Source organism: Ricinus communis, chromosome 5 (genome assembly GCF_019578655.1).
Source record: "Ricinus communis isolate WT05 ecotype wild-type chromosome 5, ASM1957865v1, whole genome shotgun sequence".
Classification (NCBI taxonomy): domain Eukaryota; kingdom Viridiplantae; phylum Streptophyta; class Magnoliopsida; order Malpighiales; family Euphorbiaceae; genus Ricinus; species Ricinus communis.
The window spans coordinates 16,587,708-16,605,933 of NC_063260.1; the positions used below are offsets into that span (position 1 = coordinate 16,587,708).

Genomic DNA, 18,226 nt, shown 5'->3' on the forward strand with positions numbered 1-18,226 from the left:
TCCTACCTTTATAAATATGTTATTAAGTCCTAAGTCCAAAGGGAGCAACATCGATTATAGGCTACTATTACTAAGAATATTAAAAACCTACGTTCGATTAAGCAGAGAGTTTTTTTGGTAATTAGAGAGACAAGTCACTAAGAAAGAAATCGGGATTAGGAAAGTTTTCTTCTTAAATGATAAAAGTTTTTCTCAAGCCCAAAACAATACTAGATTCTCATCCAATCTTTAATTCAACCACCTCATCATCTCTAGAGACTTATATATCAACAAATTATGATGACAACTTGAGGGTTCCAAAATCCAACATCATCAACATCTTTTTTTTTATGATTTTAGAAACATGTTAGGATTGATTCAAATATTTTATATGACTTATGTGATCAAATCTAGGATTTTTAATAGTTTTAAATATTTATGTAATGTTTATGCATGTTGGATTTTGAATATGATAATATGAACATACTTGATTTTGAATCTAATAATATGTTTTCTATTGGATTTTCAACCTAATGATTGGAATAGTTACGGTGATATGTTAGATTTATTCTTTTGATTATGATTATATTAAATTTCTAGGGTTGCATGATTGAAGTCTAGGATTTTCCATGTGAAGTTTTATTTCTCTTCTATCATTTCTTTTGTTTTCTAGGATTTGTATTATTTTTATGATTTCTAGCTTAATTAATTTGCTTTGTTATGATTTTTAATTTATATTTTTAAGTTTTAATTATGTTTTTATCTCTTGTGCATATTAAAACGGCTTCTAGGGAAGGAAAGATCGAAAAAATTACAAAACCGACCATAATCAAGCCTTAGAGTTGATCGGCTCTATGATGTCACCAATCGATTGTGCGCTAAGCTGAATCAGTTATCTGATGTCATCAATCGGCTATTCGTCCCAAATTTCCTAATTCACGGATTTTCGAGCCATTTTATTGATTTTTGCCAATTTTAACTATTGTTAATTATTTTTAAGTTTACTACTTGTAGGAAGGGTTGTAATAATTAGATTTATTACCTTCTTTATTTTATTTTATTTTTATTTGTATTTTTATTTTATTTTGATAATGACAAATAACCTTTATATGACTATTAACTAAAATCGGATATCTAGACTTAGGTCCTAAAATTTGGACTTTGGCATGCAATTTATAGTCCATTAAGTTAACATATTGGTAAAGCTTTATCATGTTTAGTTAATTAATCAATTCACTTAGAATATGATCACTAAATTAAGTCTTGGCATGTAAAATGTAGCCCATTTAGGTTAAAAACTTAGTAATTAAAGCATAATTTGTAATTAGGCTAGACTAGGAGGGTATCTTTGTATATAATTGAATAATTAATTTAGGCTAATAATATAATTGGGAATTGGGCTAAACCTAATATGGGTTGGACTTAAGTGGACATCACATGTTGTAGTGCTTGATGTGTAATAATATAATTGTTGCATTTATAAGGCATAGTCCGTTAAATAATAAATTAAAAATAAAGATACACAAATAAGGAAGTTGGCTTCTAGATCCATCTCTAAATTTGTGATGTAAACTTTCTTATAACGTCTCTCATTAGTAAAAGTGTCTTAGTGAATTACCCGAGTGGCGACTCCCATCTCCGTGCTAGTCTTTGTGACTATTTAGCTTGTTCCTAATTAGGTTGAAACGCTTTGCAAGGGCGTAGTCGGTAAAGACGAAATCGCCACCTACAAGTACCAATAATAGGATAATTTTAAGGCCTAGGAACTAATTATCAAACCTTGTATCTGTCAAATTGATTAAGCTTTTTTTATATAGAAAGTACTCAGTTATTATCATTTAAATTCTCATCAATAGATTTGGCTCAATTTGAGAGAGAAAGGATTAATTAATAAAGGTTTTAATAGAAGATCTAGTAGTTATCCCTTTTGATGGTTCGCCAATGGTTTGATCTTTAAAGTAATTCTTCTTGAATTCTAATCTCTATCAAGGCCAGTGTGAATTTGAAGAGGTTGACTAGGGGAAAAATCTTCTACTTTCACCTTTCGTGACTTCATGCATGTTTCTCATCTTGATCCTTATTGGATATGAAGATTTGTTATTGAGTTAAGGGAGAGTCAAAGATACCTATACCATCATCAATAACAACTACCTTTCGCGAATCAAATAAATTAGACTCATCAGACATACATGCATGGCCTCTTCAACAACTTGAGTTTTCTTATTATAAACTCTATAGGGTTTGCTAATTATGGCATACCATAAGAATATTCCTTCATCATTTTTAAAGTCAAATTTTTCAAGATTATCCTTGGTATAGCATTTGCAACCAGATACTCTTAGGTATGAGATCTTAGATTTTCTACCATTCCAAAGCTCGTAAAAAGTTTTATTCAAAATAGGTCTAAAATAAATACGATTTACAATAACAAGGGGTATTGACGGCTTCCGCATAAAAGTACTTGGGGAGATTGTACTCATTAAGCATGGTTTGAACCATCTCTACCAATATTCTATTATTCCTTTCAACAACCCCGTTTTGTTGAAGTGTTCTAGAGGAAGAAAAGTTATGAGAAATAACTGCTTGTTCACACAAAGTTTTTTAACTTTCATTTTCAAACTCTTTTCTGTTATCACTTCTAATATAAGTAATTTTAAAACCCTTTTCATTTTGAATTCTCTTTGAAATTCTTAAAAATACTTCATAACTTTCAACCTTATAAGTAAGAAAGGCTACCCAAGTGTATTTAGAGTAATCGTCCATAATCACAAATACATTGAATGCCAAATAAACCAGTAATCCTACATAGTCTAAATAATTCCATAAAGAACTCTTATATTGCTTCCCCATTTAACATGCATTATACATCTTGTCTTTATTGTATTTGCATTTTGGAAGGCCAAGAACATGTTTGTCTTTGCATAAGTCTCCAATGAGCTCCATGCTAGCATGCTCAAGTCTTCTATGCCACATCCAAGAGTCATCATTTAAAATAACAAGGCACTCAATCTTTTGATTAGTCAATTTAGCAAGGTCAATCATATATACATAGTTAATCTTTTCACCATTAAACACAACTTTGTTCTCATCCTTTTGAGTGATAAAGCAAGTTTAATGATTAAAAGTTACATTGTATCCTTTATCATATAGTTGACTAATACTCAAAAGATTGTATTTTAGACCATCAATACAAAGCATATTGTAAATTAGGAATGAGTCTTCCTTACTAATTTTTCTAATGTCGATGATCTTACTTTTGGCATTGTTACCGAAGGTTACTTTACCTTTATTTTTCATCTCAAGGTGTGAGAAGAGATGTGGATTGCTCGTCATGTGTCTAAAGCATCCACTATCAAGGTACCACTTATTCTCACTTGTGGTACTCTTCAAGTACACCTATAAAATAAAGAGTTCACTTCTTCTTAGATACCTAAATGTATTTGGACTGTTTGTTGATGTATTACTAAATGGATACCCCAAATGACTCATTCTTATTGGATACTTATAATTTGTGTGTCCATCTATACAACAATAAAAGTAACTGACATTTTTAAGATGATGATGATGATTGAGATGCACATGCCCATTGCTCGAAGGTCTAGCATATGAATGCTTATGACCATGTTTCCTTCTTTGATGTGAGGTCTCAGAGTTTTAAACTATTTGCCTTTGTCTTCTTTCACCGTTAGTCCTTTTGAGTTGGGTCTTAGGAGGTGGAGCTTGAGCTCCTCTAGGTTTAAAGCTAAAAGCTCATTTACTAGAATTGGAGAATAATGCAAACAAATTATATGGTTTCACAATAATTGTTTTGTTCCTACTAGAAAAACCATGTTTAAATCTCAAACCATATTTTATTAAAAGTGACATTTAAGCATTTATTAAATCATCAGTTTTTTCTTTCCTTCTGAAAACTTGGCAGTTTGAGAGCCAACTCCCAAAGTTTATAGAAAGCTAACTCCTAAATTATCTAGATTCAGTCCCTAATTTTACTATTTTTTTTCTTTAGTTATTTTCTACATCAACATAACAATTTAAGATTAAACATAATTTATAGGAAAACTAATTTTTAATATTTTTGTTCTTTTTTAATAGGTAAATAACAATTTTAGAACAAGAAATTAAAGATAATTTCTTATAAATATAAAAATCAACTATATCCAACTTAAAATCATCCAAACATCAACGAAATCATTCAATTACATAAAAGGCCTAAAATAAATAACAAAATAGAAATCAATAAAAAAATTAAAATAAACAACAAAATAAATCTTAAAAAGGCATTTTCACAAAAACTGAAATCCAGCAAAATTTAGAAAGGTTTTAAAAGAACAAAGTTTTTCTTTTACTTAGAAAGGAAGGAAGAAAAAAAAACAGAAATTCATATAAAGAAGAAAAAAGACTTTAAAGCATAAGTACATATAATAAAAAAAAAACAGTAAATTTCGGAAAAATACCTTATAGTTTGGCGCTTTTTCACTTGAGAAACAAAGATATATTTTTTATATTAAAAAAGTACCCACGTATTATTTTAGTATTTTTTAGATATACATTTATATTTTTATTATTTTTATATAGTCTTACATGTATTTAATTTGAATCCTGACTAAATTTTGACTTTATAAGCAATGTCGCATTTAATAATGCATCATAAAATTTATAAATATATTAAAATTTATTTAAAAAATTATTTCTTAAATTTGATTAAAATTAAAAAATATATATTAATTTATTATGATCACAAAATATCTAATCGGATGCCAAATTAGTTAAACATACTTATTTTATCAAAATATTCATATTTTTATTAATATTTATAATTTAAAAAATGAAAAAAAATATTGAATGTACTTAAAAATATTAAAAAAATAAAATACGTGTTGCTCCTACTCTATCCCTCAAATGTAAAAGTATTAAATATTTTTATTATTTTTATATAGTTTTTACATGTATTTAACTCGAATTATCACTAAATTATGAATTTATAAACAATATGGCATATAATAATATATCATAGAATTTATAAATATATTAAATTTTATTTAAAAAATTATCTTGTAAATTTGATTAAAATTAAAAACTATATGATTTGTTATGATCATAAAATATCTAGTCGGATACTAAATTACTTAAAATTAATTATTTTATTAAAAAATTATATTTCTATTAATATATATAATCTAAAAAATGAGAAAAACGTTGAATGTATCTAAAAAATGCTACAAAAATAAAATACATATTACTTCTTTGATATAAAAAAAATATATTTATCTCTCAAATAAAAAAGCGTTAAATCATAAAATAATTTCTTGAATTTTATCTTAAAAAAATCTAAAACATTAATAATTTCCACTTGTAGGAAAAGAGAATATTAATAACTGGTTTAAGAAAAGTCACCATATTTAAAAGAAAAACATTTTGTTAAATGATATTATAGTATATATCATTATAAATATACATTTTAGTCTAATCATACACTGAATTTGTAGTATTTAGGTGATAAAAAAACAATAATTAGTACCAAACAAACTAAATGTCTCTTCATGCTCCTATAATCCACGTGGCAACTGTTATAATTTCATGCTTTTCACGGTGGACAAAAAAGTAGAAGTGAAAAAGGTAATTTTATAGCGTGGGTCGATGGGCTACAGAAAAAAGTAGGGTATGAGGCGATGCTTATTAAGAAAAACCAAAGACCAAATCACGAGGAGACGTAGACTTATGATTTCCATTTTCTAATAAAGCGGGAAAAAGACATGGAGCAAAAAGAAAAGAAGAAAACGTAAAAAAAAAAAAAAAAAAAAAAGGTAAGAGAGAATGGTAAACAAGAAAGGCTTAAATACACAGGCTAAAAAAATGATCTTTTTACTACAAAGTAGGTACAGAGTGTAATTTCCTCATGAATGAAATTATATAGTAATTTCTCTATACTTATTTTTTATTTATTTTTAATATTCTTTTAATGTTAAATTATGATACAATATGCGGTGCTTTTTGTAGTCCTATAAATCTTATAAATCAAAGTGATAAATTCTTACCAATATTAATAAAATATTTAAATTCAAAATATTTCAAATTTTTATAAATAAAATAACTAGTTAGATCAATTTTTCATTCCTCAATCTACGATACAGGAAGCAGTAAATAATAGTTAAGATGTTTTGAATAAGAAGCAATATGATAATATATCATTCATATTTTATATGTTGTTGACAGAATGTTTTTGAAATTATTTTAACTGATTAAAGTTCTTAAAACAGTTAATTACATTTTTATGTCTTCAAAAATTAATAACAGATTTTCTGCCATTATCTAGATTGTAGATGTTAGATGCCTTATAGCTTTTTAATGGATAAAGTCCAGTTTAATTTGTATTTTCATTGCGATAAACGTATTTAATATCATCTAATATTTTATTTTAACAACTTTTAAATACAAAAACTGTTAAATAGATCACTATCTTAATAAACAATGAATGGTATTTGAGCAGAATTAGATCATTTTCAGATTTTTCTTAATTATATAAATCAATTTGTCTTAATAAACTGTTAAATAGATCATTTTCAGATTTTTCTCTTTTAATCAGGCGAGTTATAACAGAGAATGCTTGTCTGCATGGTTTTCCTTAAAATTCGAAGGCAAAAACAAAAACGAAGTTTCTTAAGAAAATAGGAAGTGATCGAACAAAAAAAAAAAGAAAGTTATTTTTAGAAGTTATCTTCATCTTCTGATTCTTTAAAACTACAAACATGTGGCTTCCGGGATCCATTGATGTTCTAATAAGATGAACACAACATTCATTAACTGAAAAGTACATTCCACACACAAAAATAATTGCCTCACAACTTGTACAACAGAAATTTATTAGGTTTTAGTACATGGGACATGGGGCTTCAGACTAACTGCGAGTTTTATAAGCAGACAGCTTCCCTAGCACCCAGGTAGAATATTATCTCTAAAACGAAACTTTTTCAACCAATAGCACTAAAAATCTAAAAAGACGACATTTACATGCAAAAGGACACAATATCAGAAGCAATCCAACCAAAATGGAAGCCTGTCAAACAAAGAACTGACCGTGTATGAGCAGTTATGTCAAGGCATGCAAGAGCGTTATCACTTCACCTTCTCGAATGCATCTTCCTCAGGGTCACGAAGGGTTCCTAGCATCCAATCCATCCATATGGTATAATGACCATAATTGTGGCGGTATGTAGTATGGTGGATGGTGTGATAGCCAGCACCCATCACCGGCCATAGCTTACCATGTATGCAATCATGAATGTTTGCGGTCCATATGGCCTCTAGGAATAAGAGACCTATGTGTGTCCTGAAATGTGTAGGTACAATGAAGAGAGCAATAACATGTGGGACTGCTTGGAGTATTCCGTCAAGCGGATGAAATGCCAAACCTAAAATAAACCAATAATTTTCAATAAGTGATCTAAATAAAATACTGCAAAACTTACATGGAAAGTGAAAATATTTCCAAATAAAAGTGATACTTGAGATGTTTACTAAAAACTAGCTAACACTTGGTTGTTTTTAGGATAGATATTTTGCATTTATCAACAGGCTAATAACATCACCTAAACAACTGAAGTACCAGATCAGTCATATATTTCAAATGCCATCTTACAGCCAAAAATGTTGAACTTGTTACCATTACACAATGGCAAACACAGAATCTCTGGTACAGCATGAACTTATTTCGCTCTTCCCACACTACAATTCTGACCACATACTAATGTTTACTAACAGATGCCTACAAGTTATAGCCAAGTTCCTTTTTTCCGCATCAGTTTTATCCCCTTGCTAATATCATTCAGACTTCACGTAATATAAATCATTTATTTAATTGAACCTGGACGACTTTCGATTTTCCTCTTAATCAAGTTAGAGGGTTCAGAACTCTGCTATGCAAGGCAAATAGTCTATCATTTCCCTTTATTGCATAGAAAAATGAGCCAATGGTTTTGAAATATGTATATGAAGCACACCACCTTATCAAAAATGAAACAATTTTCCTTTTTATATCTCCTACAAAGTTTATGCAAAGCTGTTGCAAACCAACAAGCAAAAACAGAAACTTAAAAACAATAGTTATACAGTGTAAGAAGTTGGCAAAACCAAAATTTTACACCCTCTGCTTTTACTCAAATGTTGGGAACTTGTTAAGTTGGAACAAACACATGAATATATTACCAAATTTTATTTCATGTCAATCTGGGCCTCATACTCTCAGTAGTGTAACAAGTGTAAACAATTGGTGCTATAATATAAGAAGACCCTATACATACCAAAGGCATGATAAGTTGAGTGGGGAAAAATTACAGCTGAATGAGCAGTGGAAATTGAAGACTATATTGCTTGAAAAGTGAACAAAGTAAGAAAGGCGTGAACAATTTATATCAAATGGAAAGCCAATAAATTTTATTTTTTTTAAGGGAAGGAAAGCCAATAAATTTGAAACTAATATGAAAATGCCTACCCAATTCAAAACAGGGTAAGAGGGTTAGCACTTGCTTCAGAAATATCTTAGTAGGGCAATATTGTCTCTTTCCTATACCTAAAAACAAGGAACAAATTCCCCTCTATTTTCTAATTTCTCATCCCCATTCCTTTTATCCTGAACAGCAGACTTTAAGGCAGAAGAAACATACCTGACCATTCCAATTAAACTTAACGATCAGATCCAATTCTTAGTGCCTTTTTCTAGCAAATGAAAAGAAAAATAATAAAGCTGAGAGAAGAAACATAAGTGTGCAAGTTCACTTAAAATCCCAAATAAAGTCTTTTGTTTTGAGTAATAAATATGCTCTTTCTATTTCGTTAAAGAAAAGGTGCTCTTTAATTAGAGAAGAGGATCATCATTAAATAACCTCAACTTGCACATCTAGTAGACAGCATGTATACACAAGACCTGAATCCTACCTCAAGAAGGACTCCAAGAAGTAATAAAATCAGGGAAAGAATGTGGGAGGAAGACAAAGAAAAGACTATATTCCATCAGGCTCTCTCTAATCAATATCCTAAGATATAAGAACTTAAGCCAAAGGATAATGGAGCTGGTTGTTTAGTCCATATCCCTTGTGCACGGCAATGCAATGTTGAGATCAAAAAAGGCTAGAGATTAGCATTCTGCTCGATCGAAATCCATTATAGAATTCATTTCATTCACAAATAAATTTCTATATTTCATGCGTTAAATAATTATGGAATAAATTTCATAATGAATAAATATTGAGTTGGAAATAAATTATAATAAGAAAAAAAATTTATAAAGAGAGCAGACATGAGAGAGAAAGTAAAATAAAATGATAAAGTTGATAGGAGGATTTTGGTGTTACGACATACACTGACTTATTATTGTGAAATTCATTTGGAAATTCTACCTATTTTATTAAAATTTAGTTTAATTATAATCAGTTTTACAAATTTAATCATGTAAATTCTAAATGAACTTTTATTTCAATCAAACACATTAAATTTACAAATAAATTCCATAAAATTTTACGGAATTCAATCAAACACAATGCAAAGAGAAGTTTCAGCTTTCCCCCTACCTAGAGAAACACGCAATATAAGTGCTCTAAGAGCATTCAACCAGGGAGATCCGTTGTAAAACATTTGAACTTGGAACAAATTATGGTGTAAACCCATTCGGTCCTACCATTTCACAGCCAGCAATAGTAGTGTTATCTCTTTTCAGTAATAAACAACTTTCCCACCTTAAGTGTCCAATCTAAGTGGAAAACAAAGTCTTCATAACTATACTTCCATGTTACCAGTGAGCTTCATAATGATAAACAGGGACAACTCTCTATTTTTATTTACCTGAATGCGCCCATAAATGCAGAACTTCACCTACCACAATATGAGTCGGAATTGAATTGAATAGATTTGGAACTTACCGGCAAAAGGAGAAAGAGTATTCTGCTTGTTATAGATGTGATGGGTTGCATGAAGATACTTGTATAAAGGTTTTATATCATGCAATTCTCTGTGCATCCAGTAAATCCCAAACTCCACCATAACAAGATACGCAATTAAATATATGATGTAGCCAAAACAGCCAACATCAGATATGTATGAGAAACACTTAGTCCAGCCATTTTCAACCATGTACTCAGAAAGAGATGGAAGAGCACAGTACCATGGCATAGCCTTCATAGCAACATATATTTGCAAGAGCATGGCTTTTGTTGTAGGGATAGCATCTGCAAAATGGAATATTCAAGAGATTAGATGAAGGTGTTATCTCATTCCCAACATAAGATAATTAAAAGTCTATCGATCGCAAACCCAATTCAAATTTCAAAAGGATTTCCATATAAGCAAAATGCCACCTTAGTTGCTCCTGATATGACTTTCTTCCAGTCCTAATTATGAATACGAGTGACCAATTGTTAACATGCACTTACCAATTTAATATTAAAAAGCATGAAAACTAAATATAAATTGGAGAATATCTATCATTCCTGCTACATGTTATTCTTTATTTTCTATAAAATTTCTTTCATTATCAAAACATTAAAAAATTAAAAAAGACAGAGAAAGTAAATGATGTCCATCTCAAGTAAAAAGTAAAAAAAGCCCACCAACCAACAAAGAAGACAGAGTTATTTAGAGCTATTAGATAAAAGAGAAAAGCAATAGCACAACCAGAAAGCATTTTGATGAAGATTATAACATCTTAGCCCTGTTATATTTAAGTAATAGTTGAGCGGAGGTTCAAAAGAAGATGTCTACATCAAAATGAAGAATGTTATTTTACATGAGATTCCCATCATCTCTAACGAATTAACCTTCTGAAACTTCAGTAATAATCATTGCAATTTGAAGAGCTCATTAGTCAACAAAAGAAAAAGTAACTATTAGTATTACACCGCTGTCTCAAATTGCCCAAATTAGTTAAAAATTCCATTGTATAGCAGAAATGAAGCTAGCCAAAAATTAATCACAATGCAGGGAAATATTCAAGTCATATCTACAAACAGAAAATAGCCAAAACTAAGGCTTTTGAAAATAGTATGTACTCATTGGGAAACATAGTTTATCAAATGAAATGCTAAGTGAAACCACGTATAAACTTGACATAAAAGCATAAGAAAAAAAAGTATAATTTGAGTTGCCAGTTGGCTAAAACCTGAATGCAGATTTAAATCTGACAACCAAGCAACCACTTTTAATATGAGATATCTGACAGCAAGTAATTGACTGACTGCATAAGAAAAAAGTACCAAACTTTGACAACTAACCAAACAATATCTTTGAACATGCAAATCCAGTTCATGTGATACTTGACTTGAAAAATCCAAGAAAACGTATTTAGACAAACAAAGAAAAGAAGTACGATAATAGTAACACTTGTTAACAAAAGAAAGAAAGAAAAACGATCTAGATTCAAATCAAGAACTACAACTTCATTCAAAATTAAACTCCAAATTTAATTAAATTAAAAGTCCCAATATCTGAACATGAGAACTCTCAAGTAACACATTCATTCAAAAGAAACATAAAACCCAAATAGCAAACAAACAGACAAATAAAACCCAGATTCAGAATTTAACAAGTGGGTTAAACTAAACTAGTAAAGTTATTAAGTGAATAGAAAAGAGAGACCTTTAGGAAGATAAACGTTGCGTTTCAAGTAGTAAATGTAGAAACACCACAGGAAGCCAGAGATGAAGTAAAGGAGAGTTCCAGCAATGTAGTTACGAAGCCACGTCTGCAAGAACCTGGGAAGCGTGGCCCACCATCCAGAAGGCAATAGATGTCCTAAGACAATGTTGTTATACATCGCTGTCTCTTCCAAGAAATACTGCAACTGCTTGTTCTCCACCACCTCCATCGTTAACCTATTCTCGGAATCTCCGGCGAAATCGCTCGGCAATGGAAGAGAGATAGAGAATGTGTTGTTGCTGTTCTAGTTGTTTGATTTGAGGTAGAATATTGTGGGCGAGAGTTGGAGTGGAGATTTATATTGCAATAATTAAGTTATAAAAGATCAACTATATATATTATTAATATATTATATTTATAAACGCCCCATTGTCGTGCATAGACCGATTGGACTGTCTGCAACACACATTTACCTCATTCCATCACCTACTTTCCTCGGGCCTCGTTAGGATAGGAATTCTGTATTCTATATTTTTAAAATCCACAAATTTTAAAAGATTTCATCCTTTAAATTAAATATAAAAATAATACATAGTACTTTTAAAATTATATATTTACTTAATCAATTATTAATATTACTTATTAATAAATTTAAATAAATAATCATTATTATTACGATTAATTAATTAACCAACCAGTCAAGATATTTCAATAAATTAGCTTGTCATCTTTCTTTATATATATATATATGAAGTCTTCTCATTTTTGGATTATTTACAGTTTTATTATGAGTTTTTTATATCAATTTATATTTTTGTCTGTTTTAGATCTTTAAATAATTGAGTGATTTTATTAATATTTAGCTGCTATTTGGTTGTTGATTGGTTGATATTTAGTTAATTTTTAAATATATGAAGAAGTGTTTCTAATTTTATTTTTAAGATATTAAAATATTATTTACTATTTAAAATATTAAAAATTATTCTTTTATTGAAAAGAATATATTTTACTTCCTTAAACTGTTATTTACATGTTGAAAATTATAAAAAAATATAGTCAATTTTATAATTAATTGAATAAAAGGTTGTCAAGAAGAAAAGTAATAAAAGAATATATTGATATATTAATTTTATATTTTTTATTTTAGAATAATTTTTTTACTTCAAGATTTCTTATATTTTATTTTAAAAAAATATGAAAATCTCACAACAATTTTGCTAAATGTAATTCTTATTTAATTTAATTTATGAAAATAAATGAGTAAAAGATAATTTATAAACTAAAATATAATAAATAATTAAATTTATAAAGAAAAAAATAATTAGTTATTACAAAAGCTATTACATTTTTCAGCAACTTGAAAATATATGTCACCATTGTTTCAAATGTAATATTTTAATTTGGAAAATTATTTATTTAAAATTTTAATTAATTAAATAAGTAAGTTATAAAAAGTATTTCAAGATAAATAGTATCACTATGGCAGCTTTAAAATATCAAGGGTATCTATTAGTTAATTAAAAATATACACTAATTAAAAAATATATATAATTACATTGATAATATAGATGACAATTTTTAAAATTAAAAAAAGAAGAGTAAAGGAAAAAGAGTAAAAAAAATGCAAAAAGAATTATTTTGTATAAAACAGTGCATGTGGCACTAACAAAAGCACCTTATGGAAATGTTAACATTAAAAACACATGAAAGGTAAAAAAAAAAAAAAAACTAAAAGCGTTTCCTTTTTTTGCAAAAAAATCTCTAACTTAAAAGGAAGTTTTATTTTTTTATTTTTTTATTTTTAGTTTTAGAAGTAAAAGTATTATTGACTTGGGTAAAAAGAGGAATTTGTATAAACAAATTTCTTCTGCCGCTTCTGAATAGAGAGGACAAACTCTCGAAGCTATTCTACCTGTGAAGACTATTAACTCTTTCTCTTGTCTAAATCCCTTCTATGTCCAACTCGCACCACACAGCCATCCATAGAGCTTAATAAAAAAGGAAATAGAGGCGATAAAATGTCAAAAGGGAAAACTAAAATCATCATAATGCCATAAAGAGATTAAAAAACAAACAAAGCCTACTTGGAGGCTCTACATAAACGAAAGACAAAAGGAAAAGACAAAAAAGAGGGAGATGAAGGCTCATCATGAACCAAGACCTTTAACTAGACCTTATTTTGAAAACCTTAGCAAGAGAAGATAGTGAACAAATATTTAATAGGATCAGTATTCGGTTGGTTCGGTTTAAAAATAAATTAAACTAAAAATATATCAAATTGAATTAAATTTTAAAATAAATAAAATTAATTGAGCTGAATTAATTGACTTGTATATAAATATAAATCGAACCGAACTTAATAAGAGGATAAATCATAATAACTGATTCAAGTCTAAAATTATTTTAAAGTTAAAATTTATAATAAAAATAAAAATAAATTTTTGATGATAAAACCATAACGAATTGATATAATTTCAATTTTAAAAAAATCTAAACCAAATAAACTGAGTTTTAAAAAATAATTAACTGAAGATTTTCAAATTTTTCTGTATTTTGCCTTTTCCTACTTAGTACTATTCTATAGAACGGACAAAAATTGGAGCACATGATGAAGCTACATTGTAGTACCAGCAATTATTCATTTATTGGATGTCATCTAAGCCCAGAATGCATCTTTGAACTTCTTTTATAATAGAATATTAATGTAACATAAACCTTCATTAACAAACCAATTTTAAAAAGTGAAGTAGCACTAATTAATTATAAAGATATCTTAAAAATATTTTAATTCTTAATTCTTAATAAAATAAAATAAAATACTTATTAATTTTATTTAGTATAAATGCTAAATGAAAAATTTAATAACAATTTTATTATTAGAACTCTTTATTTTCATAATATTATATCATAAAAATATATATTTTTTTAAAAGCTACTGATAGTAATTGGTAGGATATCAAATTTAAAAGAAAAAAATAATACAAATCTATGTCAAAATAAAAATCACGGACCCTTAACTATATAAATGTATTTTGAGGGGATACTTTTCCTATACACTTCACCTAACATTTAAAAGAATACTCTTAAGGATCAAAACCAAGCAACAAGGGAGCAATCCGCAGCAGAGGATCCAAAGCATTTGGTGCAAATTTTCTAGCAAAGAGATAGCACACCGAGGTAGTATTACCATTATAAACACATTTTGATCCGTATCGAATCTGATTCAAGAACTCATCTGTAATGTCGCCCCATCCGAATTTGGCCGGATGAGCACCTCCTCTTGACCAATCAACCCAAGTAACTGTGCGGTTCGATGAAATTTCTGGGTAGTGCATGTTCAATAATGTTGGAATGTAATGTTCGTCCGAGTAACACGCATGTGGGTGACAATAATCTCGGAAAAGTTGGTAATACTTATCGTCGGACACAATGTGAATAGCAAGGTCCCGGTGCACTTCAAACCACTGTGACCCTTTTCTCCAGTGTGTTATGTTTATTGCAGGCCACATGTTGGGGCTATACCTGCCACGGCCTGCTTTTCTTGGATCATCATATGATTCTACGAAGCTTAAATTGGAGTTAATGAGATAGTTGTACGTTGTTTTGAAATTGAGTAGTGGAATGCAAGACTCGGATAGTAGAACAAATCTTTGATTAGAGATGTCGAGAAGGGCGTTTGCTAATAGGCGTCTCTCTGCATCTAACAATGATGCAGTTCCCCAGTAGACTGGCTGCAAAACAAATTAAAGAAAATAAAGGAAGATATAACATTTCTGTTTAGTTAAGTACTACTAATCTTGATTAATAATAAACATTTTGAGGAATCCAAACAAAAAGGAGAAAGACAACCTATGTTTCAGTTGGACTTATTATTATTATCATTATTATTAACCCGTTCATTACCCCTTTCAGTTCTGTTTATGAATGTTGAAGACAAGCTGTTATTTAAAGTATATTTGATAAAAATAATTTATTAAAAGAAATTAATTTTACTAATTAAACTAAAAAAAATTATGCTTTTTTAACACCTATTAACAATTTCACTAGGCCTTTATGTTACTATTACTCTGTGCTAAGCTACCGAATTCATCAATTCTATCTAAATTTCTTTAATTATATTTTATAAGTGAATTGATTTATTTATAACCTGATTTTTCATCTAATTACAAGCCTTGTCAGCATGTCGAATTCGGAAAATAGTTTTATCAGAATACATTTATTTTCAATTCCAGATTGAGTCAAAACTCGTTGGCTTTACCAATAATAATGTTAATTAGTACTCTTATGCATCCAAAGTGCAAAATCAACCAAATACAAAATCGTTTGCTCTTAAGTTACAAAGTAGTAAGTAGGCAATCATTGTTTCTTCCTTTCACTTGCCTTACCCTTCATATGAAAAGTTACCCCTCTCTAACCACTTTTTTATACATTCACAACTATAAGACTCAACTCAGATTGTATTACTCGAAATTTAAAACTCAACTCGCATACAATGGAATTTTAGTTTCAAAATTGAAGCTCGATTTAGTTTCAAATTCGAAGCTCGATTTTGTGAAATATTTGACTCGATTTAATTCAATTATTTTAACATTAAGTAGTGGAATTATTTATATGTGTATATGCCCAATTACAGAATATGTATTGTGTTTAATGTGACTGCGTAGAAAATGAAAGAAGCTTACCTGGCTAGGGATTCTTCTACCATAAAAGACAGAAGTTTCAGGCCATGAGTCATTGTAGGAGGGATGTGGGTGCACGTATATGGAGTAAAGGCCTTCATGCCCTTGAAAATACTTCTCCCACAAAGGAGCAAACGGAAGTGGTCCGTATGTCAAGAACATAAATGCCACTTTTGGAACTATTTTTGCTTCAACTGGAATCGGAACCGTGGATGCTCTCAGTAACAACTCTTCGTCACTGATATTATGCATGAGGGATTGTCGTTTACTTGAAACGATGGTAGTTCTGTCAGATGTCATATTTGTCTCAATAAACTCTGACGGTACATGTTGCAGTGATGATGGTGGTGGCTGCGGCAGCGGAAAAGGAGGAGGAGGAGAAGAAGAAGAAGAAGAAGAAGAAGAGAGAGAATATACAGTAGGCAGTGAAGTGAATATCGGGAATAATATGCTCTTAGAATATAAACAACCTATCATCCCAAAGGAAAAACCAATAATAAATAAAAGAAAATGGAAGACACGGTTTAGTTGTAAAGTATAGGTCTTGACAGGCTTTGAAGTCGATTGAAATGGCTTACTCTCATAATCATGAACCATTTTTATTGTGAGAGAGAGAGAGAGAGAGAGAGAGAGAGAGCTTGAGGAGGAGGAAGGAGAAGGGTGGAGGAGAGAAGATGAGAATGCACAACCTTAAAACAACGCCAAAAAGTAGAGTTGAATGAAAATTTATACGTAAAACGTAAGTCATGCAGCTCTGCATGTGTTTGACATCTCGTCGAGCTGGTTGTGCCAATGATTTCAATATGGAATAATTATGGCAAAACCCATATTTTGTTCCCTTTATTTCACTTGGTCTCCCATCCATCAATTGTCTCCCATTAATCAATTGCGCCTTAGGTTGTATTTTTTATTTTTATTTTTTTATTTAGTCGATCCTCACGTTAACAATTAATAACAGTACTGTTAAAATAATTTCTATATAATTAATTTCTAAAATATATCTCTAGTCATTATACATCCAAGTGAATGATGAAGTTGACAATTATCTAGGATTTAAATATAAAAAAAGATGTTTGGATTCATCTTAAATTCACAACTCTATCTCTCTCCCTCTCTCTCTCTCTCTATATATATATATATATATGTTTGTTTTTCTTTTAGATTTTCAGTTCACATGACGCACACTTAGAAAAAGCAATGTCAAACAAACCAATATGAGATATAATGTATTTAAAGATTAGTACACTTCACAAAAAAAAAAAAAGCATAAAAGGATCCATTACTATAAATGGCCAGTAGAAAAAAAAAAGTATAAAGATCCATGATTAATCAAAATCGAGCGGCATCTTCAATAATTAAAAAGAGTTACAAAGTTTTTACGCTAGAAATATATCAAAATTGAATAACTACTTTAAAAGATTAAAAATTTAGGCCAGATTAAAAATGAGCAAATAGAAAATGAATAAAAATTTAAATTTTTTTCTTTTATTGTTTCACCGAAAAAAATGAATGAGAGAGATGAAAGGTGTCTTTCTTGACTTGCTTTGTATTTATACACTCTTATCTAATTTAAAATTATATCTCTAGTTTATATGTTAAATTTATAAATAATTAAAATATATTTATTAATTTTAAATAATTAAATATATATTATATATTATCCTTAACTGTTAATATATTGTGAAAGGTAATAATTATTTTATATAATGATGACCGTGTGCTAATGAGAAAGATTGTAGGACGTCATGGTATGGTAATATTATCGTTTAATTAGTCGTGAAAGAAAAGGAAAACTATATGGGGATTTGAAAGTCATAGGTTTTATATAATTAAGGTCAGCACTGCTGTCTAACTACTTGATTACTGAGATATTAAGGGTTAGATTTTATATTGCTAGGTTTTGGTCTACGATTGTTGATAATTTAATGGCTAACCTTTAGGTGTTT

General features: G+C 29.2%; 2 protein-coding genes across 2 annotated transcripts; both read right to left on the reverse strand.

The window, feature by feature from the left end:
- Window positions 1-6,756: 6,756 nt before the first annotated feature.
- LOC8261209 (delta(7)-sterol-C5(6)-desaturase) lies at window positions 6,757-12,079 on the reverse strand. Its single transcript, XM_002516710.4, has 3 exons — window positions 11,602-12,079; window positions 9,891-10,196; window positions 6,757-7,388 (listed from the first exon to the last, which is right to left on the reverse strand). Exons 1-3 carry the CDS (start codon window positions 11,828-11,830, stop codon window positions 7,093-7,095), a joined length of 831 nt encoding a protein of 276 aa, XP_002516756.1. The 5' UTR covers window positions 11,831-12,079; the 3' UTR covers window positions 6,757-7,092.
- A 2,382-nt stretch (window positions 12,080-14,461) lies between these two features.
- Window positions 14,462-17,804, reverse strand: LOC8261208 (glycosyltransferase BC10). Its single transcript, XM_002516709.4, has 2 exons — window positions 16,284-17,804; window positions 14,462-15,332 (listed from the first exon to the last, which is right to left on the reverse strand). The coding sequence occupies exons 1-2, from the start codon at window positions 16,875-16,877 to the stop codon at window positions 14,685-14,687; spliced, it is 1,242 nt and encodes a 413-aa protein (XP_002516755.4). The 5' UTR covers window positions 16,878-17,804; the 3' UTR covers window positions 14,462-14,684.
- Between the last annotated feature and the right edge of the window lie 422 nt (window positions 17,805-18,226).